General features: G+C 58.6%; 2 protein-coding genes across 4 annotated transcripts; one reads left to right on the top strand and one right to left on the bottom strand.

Annotated features, from left to right (window-relative positions):
• Positions 1 to 824: 824 nt before the first annotated feature.
• MAPK7 (mitogen-activated protein kinase 7) lies at positions 825 to 6,335 on the top strand. 3 transcript variants are annotated; one of them, XM_008582147.1, is made up of 7 exons: positions 825 to 905; positions 1,696 to 1,932; positions 2,389 to 2,554; positions 3,214 to 4,292; positions 4,401 to 5,080; positions 5,650 to 5,783; positions 5,883 to 6,335. In XM_008582147.1, the coding sequence occupies exons 1-7, from the start codon at positions 878 to 880 to the stop codon at positions 6,034 to 6,036; spliced, it is 2,478 nt and encodes an 825-aa protein (XP_008580369.1). In that variant the 5' UTR covers positions 825 to 877; the 3' UTR covers positions 6,037 to 6,335. The 3 variants fall into 3 exon arrangements, with proteins under 3 accessions (XP_008580369.1, XP_008580370.1, XP_008580371.1); XM_008582148.1 differs by lacking the exon at positions 825 to 905 and adding an exon at positions 1,241 to 1,324; XM_008582149.1 differs by lacking the exons at positions 825 to 905; positions 1,696 to 1,932; positions 2,389 to 2,554 and adding an exon at positions 2,556 to 3,108.
• MFAP4 (microfibrillar-associated protein 4) lies at positions 6,230 to 9,683 on the bottom strand. The gene is made up of 6 exons (XM_008582151.1): positions 9,622 to 9,683; positions 9,243 to 9,324; positions 8,807 to 8,961; positions 8,153 to 8,249; positions 7,896 to 8,078; positions 6,230 to 7,501 (listed from the first exon to the last, which is right to left on the bottom strand). The coding sequence occupies exons 1-6, from the start codon at positions 9,625 to 9,627 to the stop codon at positions 7,254 to 7,256; spliced, it is 771 nt and encodes a 256-aa protein (XP_008580373.1). The 5' UTR covers positions 9,628 to 9,683; the 3' UTR covers positions 6,230 to 7,253.
• Between the last annotated feature and the right edge of the window lie 3,078 nt (positions 9,684 to 12,761).

Raw genomic sequence — 12,761 nt, 5'->3', positions numbered from 1 at the left:
GAAGGGGTAGTAATGTTCTGGGTTTTTAGCTGAATGCAATACACAGGTGTGTTAAGTTTGTGAAAACTTATGGAGCTGTACATTTAAGCTATGCGGAACTTGTATGTATGTTTTAGGAAAAAGTAAAAAAAAACCCAACAATGGGGAATATAAACAAAAGAAAACAGAAAGTGCAGGCTTAGCACAGCTCATTTCTGGTCTGGATCCTGGGGTCACTAGTGTGAGACCTGAGGCCCTCTGACCGCTGGGCTCCATCCTGCTCTCCCGCTCTCCCACGCGGTCCTCACTCGGGACAGCCTGCGTCCCCGGCCTCCCCCCGTGCTCGGCTCCCCGCTTCTTTCTCCTCTCACTTGTGGGAAACCCGGCCGTCTCTGCAAGCCCAACTCCAAACCCACTTCTTCCCGAGCTCCGCGCTGAAAACCTTTCCTCCCCGCTCACGCTGCCCACCACGTCTACCTTGGCCTCCTCGGCCCTGAGCCTCAAAGCGACGGTGCTCGATGAGAAGCTGCTACACGAACGGATGAACTGTCGGGTTCTGAGGTGGGTGGACTCCAGTGAGGGATCTGCCGACCCGAGGGCCCCAAAGCGCGGGAGTCGAGGGACAGAGCCACAGGTAGAGGGAACACGCCAGTAGGCCAGGAACCCGTGAGCTGCAGTCCAGGTTCGCCGGAAGCTGTGCGGAAAGGACCAGCCACCGGAAGTCAGTGGCGGCTTCAGGCCGGACGCTCTAGAAACCCGGAGGACCGGGATCTCTGTGGTTGGGCGTGACGGGTCGCCCTCTATCAGGGAGGATGCATTCCCAGAGCTCCCGGGACCGAGAAAACGAGGAGCACAGTCCTCGGGCGATGGAGACACATAAGGAAAGGGGCCCAAGAGGATGGGGATTTCGGGAGCCGATTGCCAAGGTAACAGTCCCAGGCGTCTCAGCCCGCCCGAGCTCGAGGGACAAGCTGTGACTGATGGGGACGCGCGCGCTTGCGTGCAGGGGCGTTGCCTTCCATTCAGAGCCCCAGGGCTGTTAGCGCGCATGCGTCGGGAGACAGCGCCAGGCGGGGAGCGCAGCCCTGCGAAGCTCCGAGCACCCTTTGGGCGGCTCCCGCCTGAGAGCTGGACAGCGGCGCGCGCGCGCGCGCGGAGGCAGGCGTGGCTTCCTCGGCCGGGGGTCTCGGATTGGACGTAGCCGGTAGGAGAGGTGGGAACCTCACACAGGCCGCTCAGCGATTGGCCAGAGGCTGGAGGGAGCGTGGTCGCGGGAGGCGGGGCGGGGGGGACAGGCAGGCCGGCGCGCGACGCTGAGGTGGTGGCGGCGGCGGTCCTTGAACAAGTAAGCGAGTGGCCCCCGGAGACACCCCTCCGCTGGGGCGGGAGGCCGGCGAGCCCGGGACCTCCGGAAGCCCCGAGGAGGCGCTGGCCGAGGCGCCGTCCGGGGACTACGGTCCCGGATCCCGGGTGCCCCGCCCCTTTCTTTCTTCCTGGACCGCGCCTCGCCGCGCCGCCCTCTCCCGACCCCGGCCCGGGCCGGGGGGCTCCGATCCCGGTATGCGATGGCTACCACGTGCCAGCCACGTTCTCTCTCTCCCTGCCCGGCCCCCGTCGGCTTAGGGAACTTGGAAATTCCCTGGCCCTGCTCCCCGGCTCACGGGGGAAACTGAGGCCCCCAGGGGCGGGCCCGGCCTCACCAGCTCCTCCACACAGACGCCATGGCCGAGCCCCTGAAGGACGACGACGGCGAAGACGGGTCTGGGGAGCCGCCCGGGCCGGTGAAGGCGGAGCCAGCCCACACCGCTGCCTGCGTCGCGGCCAAGAACCTGGCCCTGCTCAAGGCGCGCTCCTTCGATGTGACCTTCGACGTGGGCGACGAGTACGAGATCATCGAGACCATCGGCAACGGGGCCTACGGGGTGGTGTCCTCCGCCCGCCGCCGCCTCACGGGTGAGCTCCCGCGGCCTCGCCCGCGCAGGCTCCGTCCTCTGAAACTCCGGCCTGAGGTTCTGCCCTCCGGCCAGCCTCCTTTCTCCTTAGAAAAATGACAGTCCCGGTTAGACAGAACGGAGAGGCCATTCTGGAGCCGGAGACTGGCAGCGGCTTAGGGGTGCGATGCCTGGGGTGGAGAGAGCGTGGGGAGGTAGAGTGAGCACAGGCATTGGAGTCTAGACTAGCCATTAACCAGCCGCGCACCCTCCGAGTTACTGCGCCGCGGTACCTGCTTCATATGGTAGTTGTGAATGGAAAATCTGATCATGTATGGAGAGTGCTTATCACAGGGCGCCCAGTACATGGTAGCTGTTGTTATTCGAATCCTAGAAGGGAGTTGTTGAAAGGGACCTGACGTGACCCTGTGGTTACCGCAGGTTACTCTCTGGTATCTGTCTTTTCCCTGCTCCCCAGGCCAGCAGGTGGCCATCAAGAAGATCCCTAATGCTTTTGATGTGGTGACTAATGCCAAGCGGACCCTCAGGGAGCTGAAGATCCTTAAACACTTCAAGCACGACAACATCATCGCCATCAAGGACATCCTGAGGCCCACTGTGCCCTATGGCGAGTTCAAATCTGTGTAAGGAGCGGGATGGGAGAGAGAAGCAGAGTTGGAACCTTTTCTGAAGGCTGGGGCCATATTCCTGAAGTTCTGGAAAGGCAGCTGAACCTAATGTGAGGCAGGCTGGGAAAATGCCCATGATTCTACGGCCAGTGCTCCTTTAGGGCATTGCCAGGGACAGTTGTTATTCCTCAAGGAGAGTACAGATGATTCTACAATTTTATAGAATCTTAGTATATAGGATGGCAAACTGTAGGACATTCATACTACCACCCTCCTACTCCCATAGCAGACATCACTAAGCGATCACAGAACACTTTCCTGCAGAAAATGGACAAGCCTTCACAATTTTCATCACAGTCCTTCAAGCAGCCACTACAAAACAATGGAGATGGCCCCCAAACTAAACCTATTGACCAGCCCTGGTGTAGTCCAACCCCATTTTTTATCTGATGGGGAAACTAGGTCTGGAGAGAAAAATGATTTAACCAAGTTCATGGAAAAGTTGTAGAGAATCTAGAACCTGCTGCTCTTCCTCCATACCATGCCATCCAGCCCTTGCGGGTCCCAGGGTAAGGCCATTACCTGTCTGGAGTCGGGAGGGAATGGTAAGGATGGGGCTGGTCTCTGGAGCGTGGGTGGGCTAACCCATACCTCTCTCCCCCTCCCCCTTTCAGCTACGTGGTCCTGGACCTGATGGAGAGTGATCTGCACCAGATCATTCACTCTTCACAGCCGCTCACACTGGAGCATGTGCGCTACTTCCTGTACCAGCTGCTGCGGGGCCTCAAGTACATGCACTCAGCTCAGGTCATCCACCGTGACCTCAAGCCCTCCAACCTGCTGGTGAATGAGAACTGTGAGCTCAAGATCGGTGACTTTGGTATGGCCCGTGGCCTGTGCACCTCACCCGCTGAGCACCAGTTCTTCATGACTGAGTATGTGGCCACACGTTGGTACCGTGCCCCAGAGCTCATGCTCTCCCTGCACGAGTACACACAGGCCATTGACCTCTGGTCTGTGGGCTGCATCTTTGGCGAGATGCTAGCTCGGCGCCAGCTCTTCCCAGGCAAAAACTATGTGCACCAACTACAGCTGATCATGATGGTGTTGGGTACCCCATCGCCAGCTGTGATTCAGGCTGTGGGGGCTGAGAGGGTGCGGGCATATATCCAGAGCCTGCCACCACGCCAACCTGTACCCTGGGAGACGGTGTACCCAGGCGCCGACCGCCAGGCCCTCTCACTGTTGGGCCGCATGCTGCGTTTTGAGCCTAGTGCCCGCATCTCAGCAGCTGCTGCCCTTCGCCACCCCTTCCTGGCTAAGTACCATGACCCTGATGATGAGCCTGACTGTGCCCCACCCTTTGACTTTGCCTTTGACCGTGAAGCCCTCACCCGGGAGCGCATTAAAGAGGCCATCGTGGCTGAGATTGAGGACTTCCATGCGCGGCGTGAGGGCATCCGCCAGCAGATCCGCTTCCAGCCTTCCCTGCAGCCTGTGGCCAGTGAGCCTGTCTGTCCAGATGTTGAGATGCCCAGTCCCTGGGCTCCCAGTGGGGACTGTGCAATGGAGTCACCCCCGCCAGCCCCACCGCCGTGTCCCGGCCCTGCACTTGACACCATTGATCTGACCCTGCAGCCACCCCCACCGGCCAGTGAGCCTGCCCCACCGAAGAGAGAGGGTGCCATCTCAGACAACACAAAGGCAGCCCTCAAAGCTGCCCTGCTCAAGTCTTTGCGGAGCCGGCTCAGAGGTGCCTTGTAGATGCAGGAGCTGGCTGGGGAGTGGGGTGGCAGAGGGGAAACTCCAGCTTGGACAGGGCTGCAGGCTCTTACCTTCCCCCTGCCCAACTTCCCTGCAGATGGCCCCAGCGTACCCCTGGAGGCTCCTGAGCCGCGGAAGCCAGTGACAGCCCAGGAACGCCAGCGGGAGCGGGAGGAGAAGCGGCGGCGGCGGCAGGAGCGCGCCAAGGAGCGGGAGAAGCGGCGGCAAGAGCGGGAGCGCAAGGAGCGGGGGGCTGGGGCTGCTGGGGGCCCCTCCACTGACCCCCTGGCTGGACTGGTGCTCAGTGACAATGACCGCAGCCTGCTTGAGCGCTGGACTCGTATGGCCCGGCCCCCTGCCCCAGCTGTGGCCCCTGCTATGGTCACAGCCCCTGCACCAACGCCCCTCCCAGCCCAACCCACCAGTCCTCCCCCTGCTCCTCCAGCCCAGCCCGCTGGTCCCCGACTGCAACCTGCAGGTTCCACCCCTAGTCCTGCACTCCAGCCTGCCTGTCCACTCCCTGGCCCTGCTCCCCACCCCGCCAGCCCTCCTGGTCCCGTCCCTGTCCCTGCTCCACTCCAGACTGCCACCTCCACCAGCATCCTGGCCCCCCAGTTGCTTGTGCCACCTCCGGGGTTGCCTGGCCCCAGCGCTCCAGGAGTTCTGCCTTACTTCCCATCTGGCCCACCACCTCCAGACCCTGGGGGGCCCCCTCAACCTTCCACATCAGAGTCACCTGATGTCAATCTGGTGACCCAGCAGCTGTCCAAGTCACAGGTGAGAGGAGAGGCCCAGGCCAGGGGGACACCTGAATCTGGACCCAGGGAAAATGGGTTTAGGCAGTTGTCCTTATTCCATGAAAACTGAACAGCAGGGCCGGCCCGGTGGCGCACTGGATAAGTGCGCCGCTTGGGAAGCGCGGCGGCGCTCCCGCCCGAGGGTTCGGATCCCACATACAGACCGGTTCCCGCTCACTGGCTGAGCGAGGCGCGGGAGCAACACCGAGGGTTGCAATCCCGTTGCCGGTCCCCGGTCCGGTACGGGGGCAACACTGAGGGTTGCGATCCGTTGCCGGACACGGAAAAAGACAAAAAAGAAAAGAAAACTGAACAGCAGATGAGGCTTTACCTCTGAACTTGTCCCCTTGCTCATAGAAGGAGCATAATGTTAATGGGGAGATTGGCGGGAGACAAGTGAGGTTCTGCCTGGAAAGTGCCTGGCCTAGAGCTAGGTCCTCTGCTTGCTGAGAGAGGTGGAGTGGGCAGCAGTGTCAGGTTTAGGTGCCCTGCACACCTCCATCTGCCCTTACTGGCGCCCATGTTGTAACCTTCCATCATCCCCTGCAGGTGGAGGACCCCCTGCCCCCCGTGTTCTCGGGCACCCCAAAGGGCAGTGGAGCTGGCTACGGTGTTGGCTTTGACCTGGAGGAATTCTTAAACCAGTCTTTCGATATGGGCGTGGCTGATGGGCTACAGGATGGGTAAGGCGGCTGGACCGAGCTCCAGGAATGGGGATGTGGGGAGGGGTTCCTGGTGCGGGAGCTGGCCTAGGCTAATAGCACCCCTCCCCACCTCCGCAGCCAGACAGACTCGGCCTCACTTTCAGCCTCCCTGCTTGCTGACTGGCTCGAGGGCCACGGCATGAACCCTGCCGACATTGAGTCCCTGCAGCGTGAGATCCAGATGGATTCCCCGATGCTGTTGGCCGATCTGCCTGACCTCCAGGAGCCCTGAGGGCCATAGCCCGCGCCTTTCTGCCGGGCAGGCCCGTGGGAGCATTCCCGAGGGCTGCAGCCTGCGCCCAGCAAGTAAATCTCGGCTTGGATCGTTCTGCAGGTTCATCTCAGACCCACCCTTTAGCCTTAAGCAGCCACCTGAGCCACCACCGAGCCATGTCAGGATCAGGAGACCCCAACTCCCTGAGTGATCCTTTTCAGTATTGTATTTTTATTATTACTATTATAATATTATTATACAGTCTTTTTGCCATCAAAAGAAGGCCTGTGAAATACAAGGTTCCCTTTAGTGCCTGACCCCAGGTGTCATTTTTGAAGTTGGGGGCAGGACAGCATCAGTAGGGAAACAAGGAGCCAGGTACCCACATTTGGGTGCCAGGCAAATACCTTTGTGTGTACCAAGCCAGTTTCTTCAGGTCCTGAAGGTTTATTGAGACGTCCACCCCCCCACCCGCCCCGAGCCCCACAGAGATTGCCCTCTGCCCCCTCACATGGCCAAACCTCAACCCCTGGGTGGGGAGGAGACCTTGTATCTGTGCCTACCTTGGCTGTGGCTGTTGCAGGGTGGCATGCAGTAGCTGTGATGAATACCGTTTGGCATTGGGCTTTGGGGGCCTGGCACAGGCAGGTGGGGGAAGCTGAGTATGATAGTGAGGTGGGGCTGGGGTCCACGGTGCTCAGCACTGGGGAGTAAGTTGGTGGGAGGGAGGCCAAGGATGGGAAATACTGAGAACAGCCAAAGGGAGTGCGGGGGTTTGATGGCAGCGGTGGCCACTCAAGAGTGGCCTGGCATATGCTGTGTGCACCGCTCAGTCTAGCATGTGAGGGTGGCCCCAGAGTGAGGGGTCCACAGTAAGGGAGCTGGTTGAGGTGGACACAAAAGCCTGCAGCTGGGAGGGTGGCTGCTGGCTTTCAGCTGTTGGGACAGGGTGGAGGCAGTCAGTCTCGTGGAACCCAGCCAAGTCCGGCCTGGGATGGCTGTGCCTCAGAGAAAAGGCTTGGGAGCTGCTGTGGCACAGCCTCAGGTAGAGGGGAGCAGGGCTTGGCTTAGAGGTGGACGCCCTGGGTGTGTGGCCGGGATCAGCCATGGCTGAGAGCCACATGGCCCCCTGTGAGAAGTGGGTGTTCAGGGGCCCTGGGGGGCAGGGGCAGCAGAGGGAGCACTCGTGGAGCCCGAGCAGCTAGGGAGCCATGGGGCGTGATGGGGCCAGCCCCTCAGGCCCTGCGGATTTTCATCTCAGTGCGCTTGAGGGAATAGTAGAAGCCCTTCCACTGGGCCCAGTTGATGCCGTTGGCATAGGACAGGTGGGAGCCGCCCAGGTAGAAGCCATTGAGGTTGGCGAAGTGGCAACTGCGGAACCAGAAGGCTCCTGAGGAGAGGGCCGCGCAGTTCTGCACAAAGAGGTCTTGGTCCCGGTCAAAGGTGGAGAACTTCTGGCCGCTGTGATAGGACAGGGAGTCGCCTGGTGGAGGGGAGGAGGGATGGGGTTGCTGAGGTGGGCTGAGCCCCCAGCTGGTGGGGAGAGGGCGACAGCAGTGATGAGTGACCCTGTGAGAGCCATCACATGGCAGCCTGGTGGGATGGGGGCACTGTCCCTGAGCCAAATGTTGGGTAGATGTGCTTCTGGAGCGAAGAGAAACAGCTGCTCCTCCAGGGTTGCCTGGCATGGGGCCAGGGGCCTGATCCCCAGGGCTGAGGCCCAAGCTGGTTTGAACTGGTTTGGAACCAGCTCTAGCCCTTCCAGGCCCAGGAGGGTGGAAGGAGAGGGGCCTGAAGGGGTCAGGGGCTGACCAGGCAGGGCCAGTCCTACCTTCTCTCTCCCGACAGCCCTCCCTAAAGCTGACAGGAAGGGATACCTGCCCCGCCGTCCTCAAAGCCTGCCACGTAGAGGGTGTAGCCGTCCTCCTCAGCGCTGACTGCGTTGGGGGAGATAGAGAATTCAACGTACTTGGCGTAGGCCGTGTTGTTCTCAAAGTCCTCCAAGTCCACCCGCAGCTCATACTTCTGCCTCAGCGTCAAGAGGTGCACGTTCTGCAGCCCTGGGGAGGAATGGGCAGCTGGTCAGCAAGGACCTGGCTCTGGGGCAGCCCCCGCCCACCTGGCCCTACCTTACCCAGCCAGTACTCCCCGTCAGCACGGCCAAAGCCCAGCTTGTAGTCTTTCCAGCCCCGGAAGAAACTCACTGAGCCATTGAACCTCTTCTGGAAAACCTGAGGCGGAGAGGACAGGGGACTGGACAATCAAGGGTCCAGTGGGCGGGGCCTCCCCCTGCCCTGCCCACCCCAGGCATGGACCTGTGATGCTGAGGCCAGTTTGTTAAGGGACTGAGTGGGGGCTGGGGGTTGCTAAAACAAGATGTATGCCGGCACGAGACCACTGTGTAGCTGCCGAGTGTCAGCACCCACCTGGGCTCTCACACACGGTCCTAGTTAGAGGCGGGAAAGGAAAGAGGTTAAGAGGGGTGTGTTCTAGAGCTCAGGTGCCTCGGCGTGAGTCATAGTACTGGCTGTGTGACCTAAGGCAAGTCACTTCACCTCTTGGGCTTCACTTTCTCGTGTAAAGATACCTACCTCCCAGGATTATTGCGAACGTTACATGCATCAACCTACCTCAAGCAGTTAAAAGTTAAGTGTTGGCAGCTGCTCAGAAACTGCTGCGTGCATATTTATCCCCATTTTAAAGATAAACTGAGGCTTGCAGAGGTGACGCTCCGTCACACAGCTGGGGCTACAACCAGGTCTGGCCTCTGTCCCCTCCTCCCACTCACCGTCCACTTTCCGCCCTCAGTGGTCATGTCACAGAAGACTGGCACGGGCACGCTGGGGCCCGACGGGTAGATGAGGTACACGCCATCCACCTGGTAGCCCTGGGCGTAGATGTCATCACAATCCAGGGGTTGCTGAAGACAAGGCCTCTCCAGAGCTGGGGGTGGGGGGTTGGGGACAGCGAGGGAAGAGGGACTAAGGTATAACAGATACCTCAGCACCCCACAGGTCTGCCTCAGTCCCTGGGAGTGGGGGCCTCTGTCACAAGAAATCTTGAGATTTCTTTGAGGGAGTCTACTCGAAGATCATTTCATCCACCTGCCCCACTGTGTGCAGGAGGAAACTGAGTCCTGCAGAGCTGGGCTCAGCCCTGAGTCCTGCCTCCAAGATGCCTCTCCTGCAGCTGAGTGTTGAGCCTAAGAGCGTAGGGCTGCTTACCATCTCCCCGGATCCCGGAGACCTGGGGGGCGCAGGGGGGCATGGAGAGAAGTAGCAGCAGCGGCGGCAGGGCCAGGAGGGCCTGGTGATGGGGAAGCAGGGTCAGTGCAGCGTCTCCCTGAGTCCCCAGGCCACCCCACCCTGTTCTCTGCGTCTGCCGCATCACACACACTGCCCTGCCGGAAACCCCTTCCTGCCCTTTGGCCCCTCTTCCCCTCCCAAGTAATCCCAGTCTCTGGGACAGCCTCATCGCCCTGATAGCTCAAGAGTTTCAAGAGAACCCCCGTGCCTTCACAGTTCCCCTCTGGCAAGGGGTCTTTCTCTACGGGGTGGGCTCAGTACCCCAGTGCCATGAGTCCCACCGCCCTGGGCCCGGTACCTTCATGCTGTCAGTTCAGCTCAGAGCGGCTGGGTGTCTGCGGCCCCAGACTGCAGCCGCCCAGAGTTATGTGCTGGGCCCCCGTCCAGCCGCCCCAGCCCCGCCCCTCCCCCCGACACCACCAGCATCAGCTTACACTATCGGGCAGGGAGGTGGCGCAGGGCCAGGGGACCACCTGGGTCTCATTAGGCCTGTTGGGCAAAGCACTGCAGACGTTAACTCCCTGCTGGCTCTGACTGCTCCCTGGATCCCACTCCGCCACCCTCCCTGCTGGACCTGTGGGCCCCTGGCACCCCCAGCTGTCCCCAGCCCACCCCCTGCTTCCTGATGGCCCCCCTGCAGATGTCTGTTTATTCTCTCCCCTCCTTCTCTGGCCTGTTTCATCAGCCACCGAGGGGGAGGGCTGAGGGGGCCAGTGGGGGTGTAGTATGTCTGAGTTCTGGAGAGGGGAGGCCCACTGGTGGGGGCAGAAGGCTGGGGGGCAACTTCAGAGCTCCTGATGTGGGAGCCTGGCGGCTGGGGCTGGTGGGGGGACAGGGGCAGCAGGGGCCAGGCAGTCTCCTGGCAGGCCTGGGACATTTCTGAGCCATGAGCACAAGGCTGCAGGCGTCCAACTGCTCTGTCTGCCCCGGCCCAAGCCAGGGCCCCTCTCCAGCCCCCTTCCCAGCCCCCCTTACTCTGGCTACCTCAGGCCCCCTCCCTTCCCCTCCCACAGTTCCCTGGCCCATCTGTCTGGCTCACACACCCAAGTATGGGGCCTCTTCTCCTCACTCTGCCCTTCCTTCCTTCCAGACCCCTCACTTTGGCCCCCAGACCTCTCAACCAGTTTCCCACTTTTCAGCTCTTCCCTTCATGCCTCCTCGAGCCTTGGCCCCTTCCAGTCTGTCTCCCAGCCACCCTTGCCCCGTCCCCTACTTTCTGCACTCCATCCCAGGCCCTAGGAGCCCTCTTGCTAGGGCTGCTTATTGCTCCAGCCTCGTCGTGGATCTCCCTGCGCCTGGTCTCCCCTCCCTCCATCCTCCGCACACCAGCAGGAGAGTCGCTGCAGATGGCCGCTCTCACTGCATCACCCCTGCTTAAGCCTCCAGTGGCTCCCTATTGCCTCAGAGCTGAGCCAAAGTTTTCACCTTGGATGTGAAGGGACACTCAAGTCTGGCTCCAGTCTACCTTAAAGACCTCGTCCTTATTGCTCGTGACTCATAAACCACAGTCGAGCCACCCCAGGCCTCTGGCTATAAGGGCCCCATGCCTCTGCCTGCGCAGTTCCCTGTAGTGCCCCTGCCTGTCCCCTCTTCCTGGCCATGAGTGCCAACGGGCGGGGTCTGTGTCTCACTTCTGCATGCCCAGCACCCATCACAGAGCCTGGCACAGAGTTGACAGATGTATCCACTCATGGAATAAATATCTTTGGAGCACCTACTATGTGTTGTACTTTATGCTGGCTGCTGGAAATACAGCCTCTGCCCCCAAGGAGAGGCAAGTACAGGCATTCGACAGCGAATTGCAGATATAGTGTGTGTCATGGAGGGGCATGTGTTGGATGGACATGCAAATGAAATATTCAGAAGCAAAGTGAGAAAGCAGCTCCGGATTAGGTCCCCTCTCCCCACTCCCGAGCTGACAGATAAGCCCTGTGGCAGAGTCCCAGTTGGCCTCCCTGACTTGGTTCTGTGGTTGCTGGTAAGAGCTGCCTCTTCCTAGCTGCGTCTTGTCCTGAGGGTTCTGGAGCCAGGCTGCCTGCATTCACATCAGATTCTGCTGCCTGCTAGCTGGGCAGCCTTGGACAAGTTAGCCAGCCTCTCTGTGTCTCAGTTTCCTCCTCTATAAAACAAGGATAGTAGTGGTATCTACTTCATAGGGGTGTGGTAAGGATTAAGTAATGCATATCAAGTGCCTAGAACAGTGCCCACAATTAGTAACTATTTGGTGAATGTTAGCTGTCATCATCACCATCATAAACATCATGATTATTCTCATATGGGTTGTCTTCAGCATGATTTTTATCCTTGTCTGTGGAAAAGATAATTGGTTGCCTCTCAGTATCCATTCTTCCCTTAGTCCTGAGTAGCAAGACCCTGATTTTTATCTGGGCTTATTGTCCAGTCTCCCTTGTAGCTGGGTAATATCACACACCTGAATTTTGGCCAGTGAGATGCAGACAGAAGTGTTTAAGGTAGACAGCTAGTCCCTCTTCAACCTGCTGGACATGATGGCTGGAAACCTCAGCCACTGCCTTGGACAGTGGGGATGAGGCCTCATCAGGGGATGGCCAAGGAGGAGCCGGGTACCCCATAACTTTGTGGAGTGGGTCCAAGACCAGCCCTGAGCTGCCCTTCTCTAGGCCTTTTTCGTGTGGAAGAGAAAGAAACTTCTATCTAGTTTAAGCCTCTATTGTTTTTTTCCTGTTACACACAGCTGAATCTAATCCAATCTCTTCTTTCACAAATGCCAGCTAATTTTAGCACAAGGCTACAAAAAGGAAAATAATGAAAAATCAGTCATCAAAACAAATAATAAAACGTGTCCAAAGTCAAGAATTGAAGACTTTTGGAGAGTACAACTAATAAACAAACATAGGAACAACAACAACAAAAGAGTGAATTAAGATATGAAATATCAATCATATTTTGCTTATTAAATTAGCTTAAAATTTTTTAAAATAATGTGTGCAGGCACAGCAAAGCAACCATGCTGTTTGTTGGATGTGGTTCGGAATTAGTTTAACTCTTTTGGGAAAGAAACTTGGCAGTCAAGAGTCAGTAATCCTTCTTTGAAGACACGGTCTGAAGGAAATACTCTGGTGTATTGAAAGATTAGCGTATACTTAGTGGACATTACTTGTTGACTGCCCAGCATAGGAAACCTCTTTCCATGATTGTTTGAGGGGCTCCTTTACTAACTGGAATGCTGGGTGTTCACTTCCCCAAGTGTCTTGGTTTGTTTTGTGACACTATAACAGAATACCACAGACTGGGTAGTTTATGAAGAAAAGAAATTTCTCTCTCAGTCCTGGAGGCTGGGAAGTCCAAGGTGGAGGGGCTGCCTCTGGCGAGGGCTTCTTGCTGGCTCATCCCACGGCAGAAGGTGGACGGGGAAGAGGGCCTGAGAGAGCACGAGGGGGCCGGACCTGCCTTTATAAC

The sequence above is a fragment of the Galeopterus variegatus genome, unplaced genomic scaffold, assembly GCF_000696425.1.
Source record: "Galeopterus variegatus unplaced genomic scaffold, G_variegatus-3.0.2 Scaffold2526, whole genome shotgun sequence".
Classification (NCBI taxonomy): Eukaryota; Metazoa; Chordata; class Mammalia; order Dermoptera; family Cynocephalidae; genus Galeopterus; species Galeopterus variegatus.
This window is presented reverse-complemented; position numbering and strand designations above follow the sequence as displayed.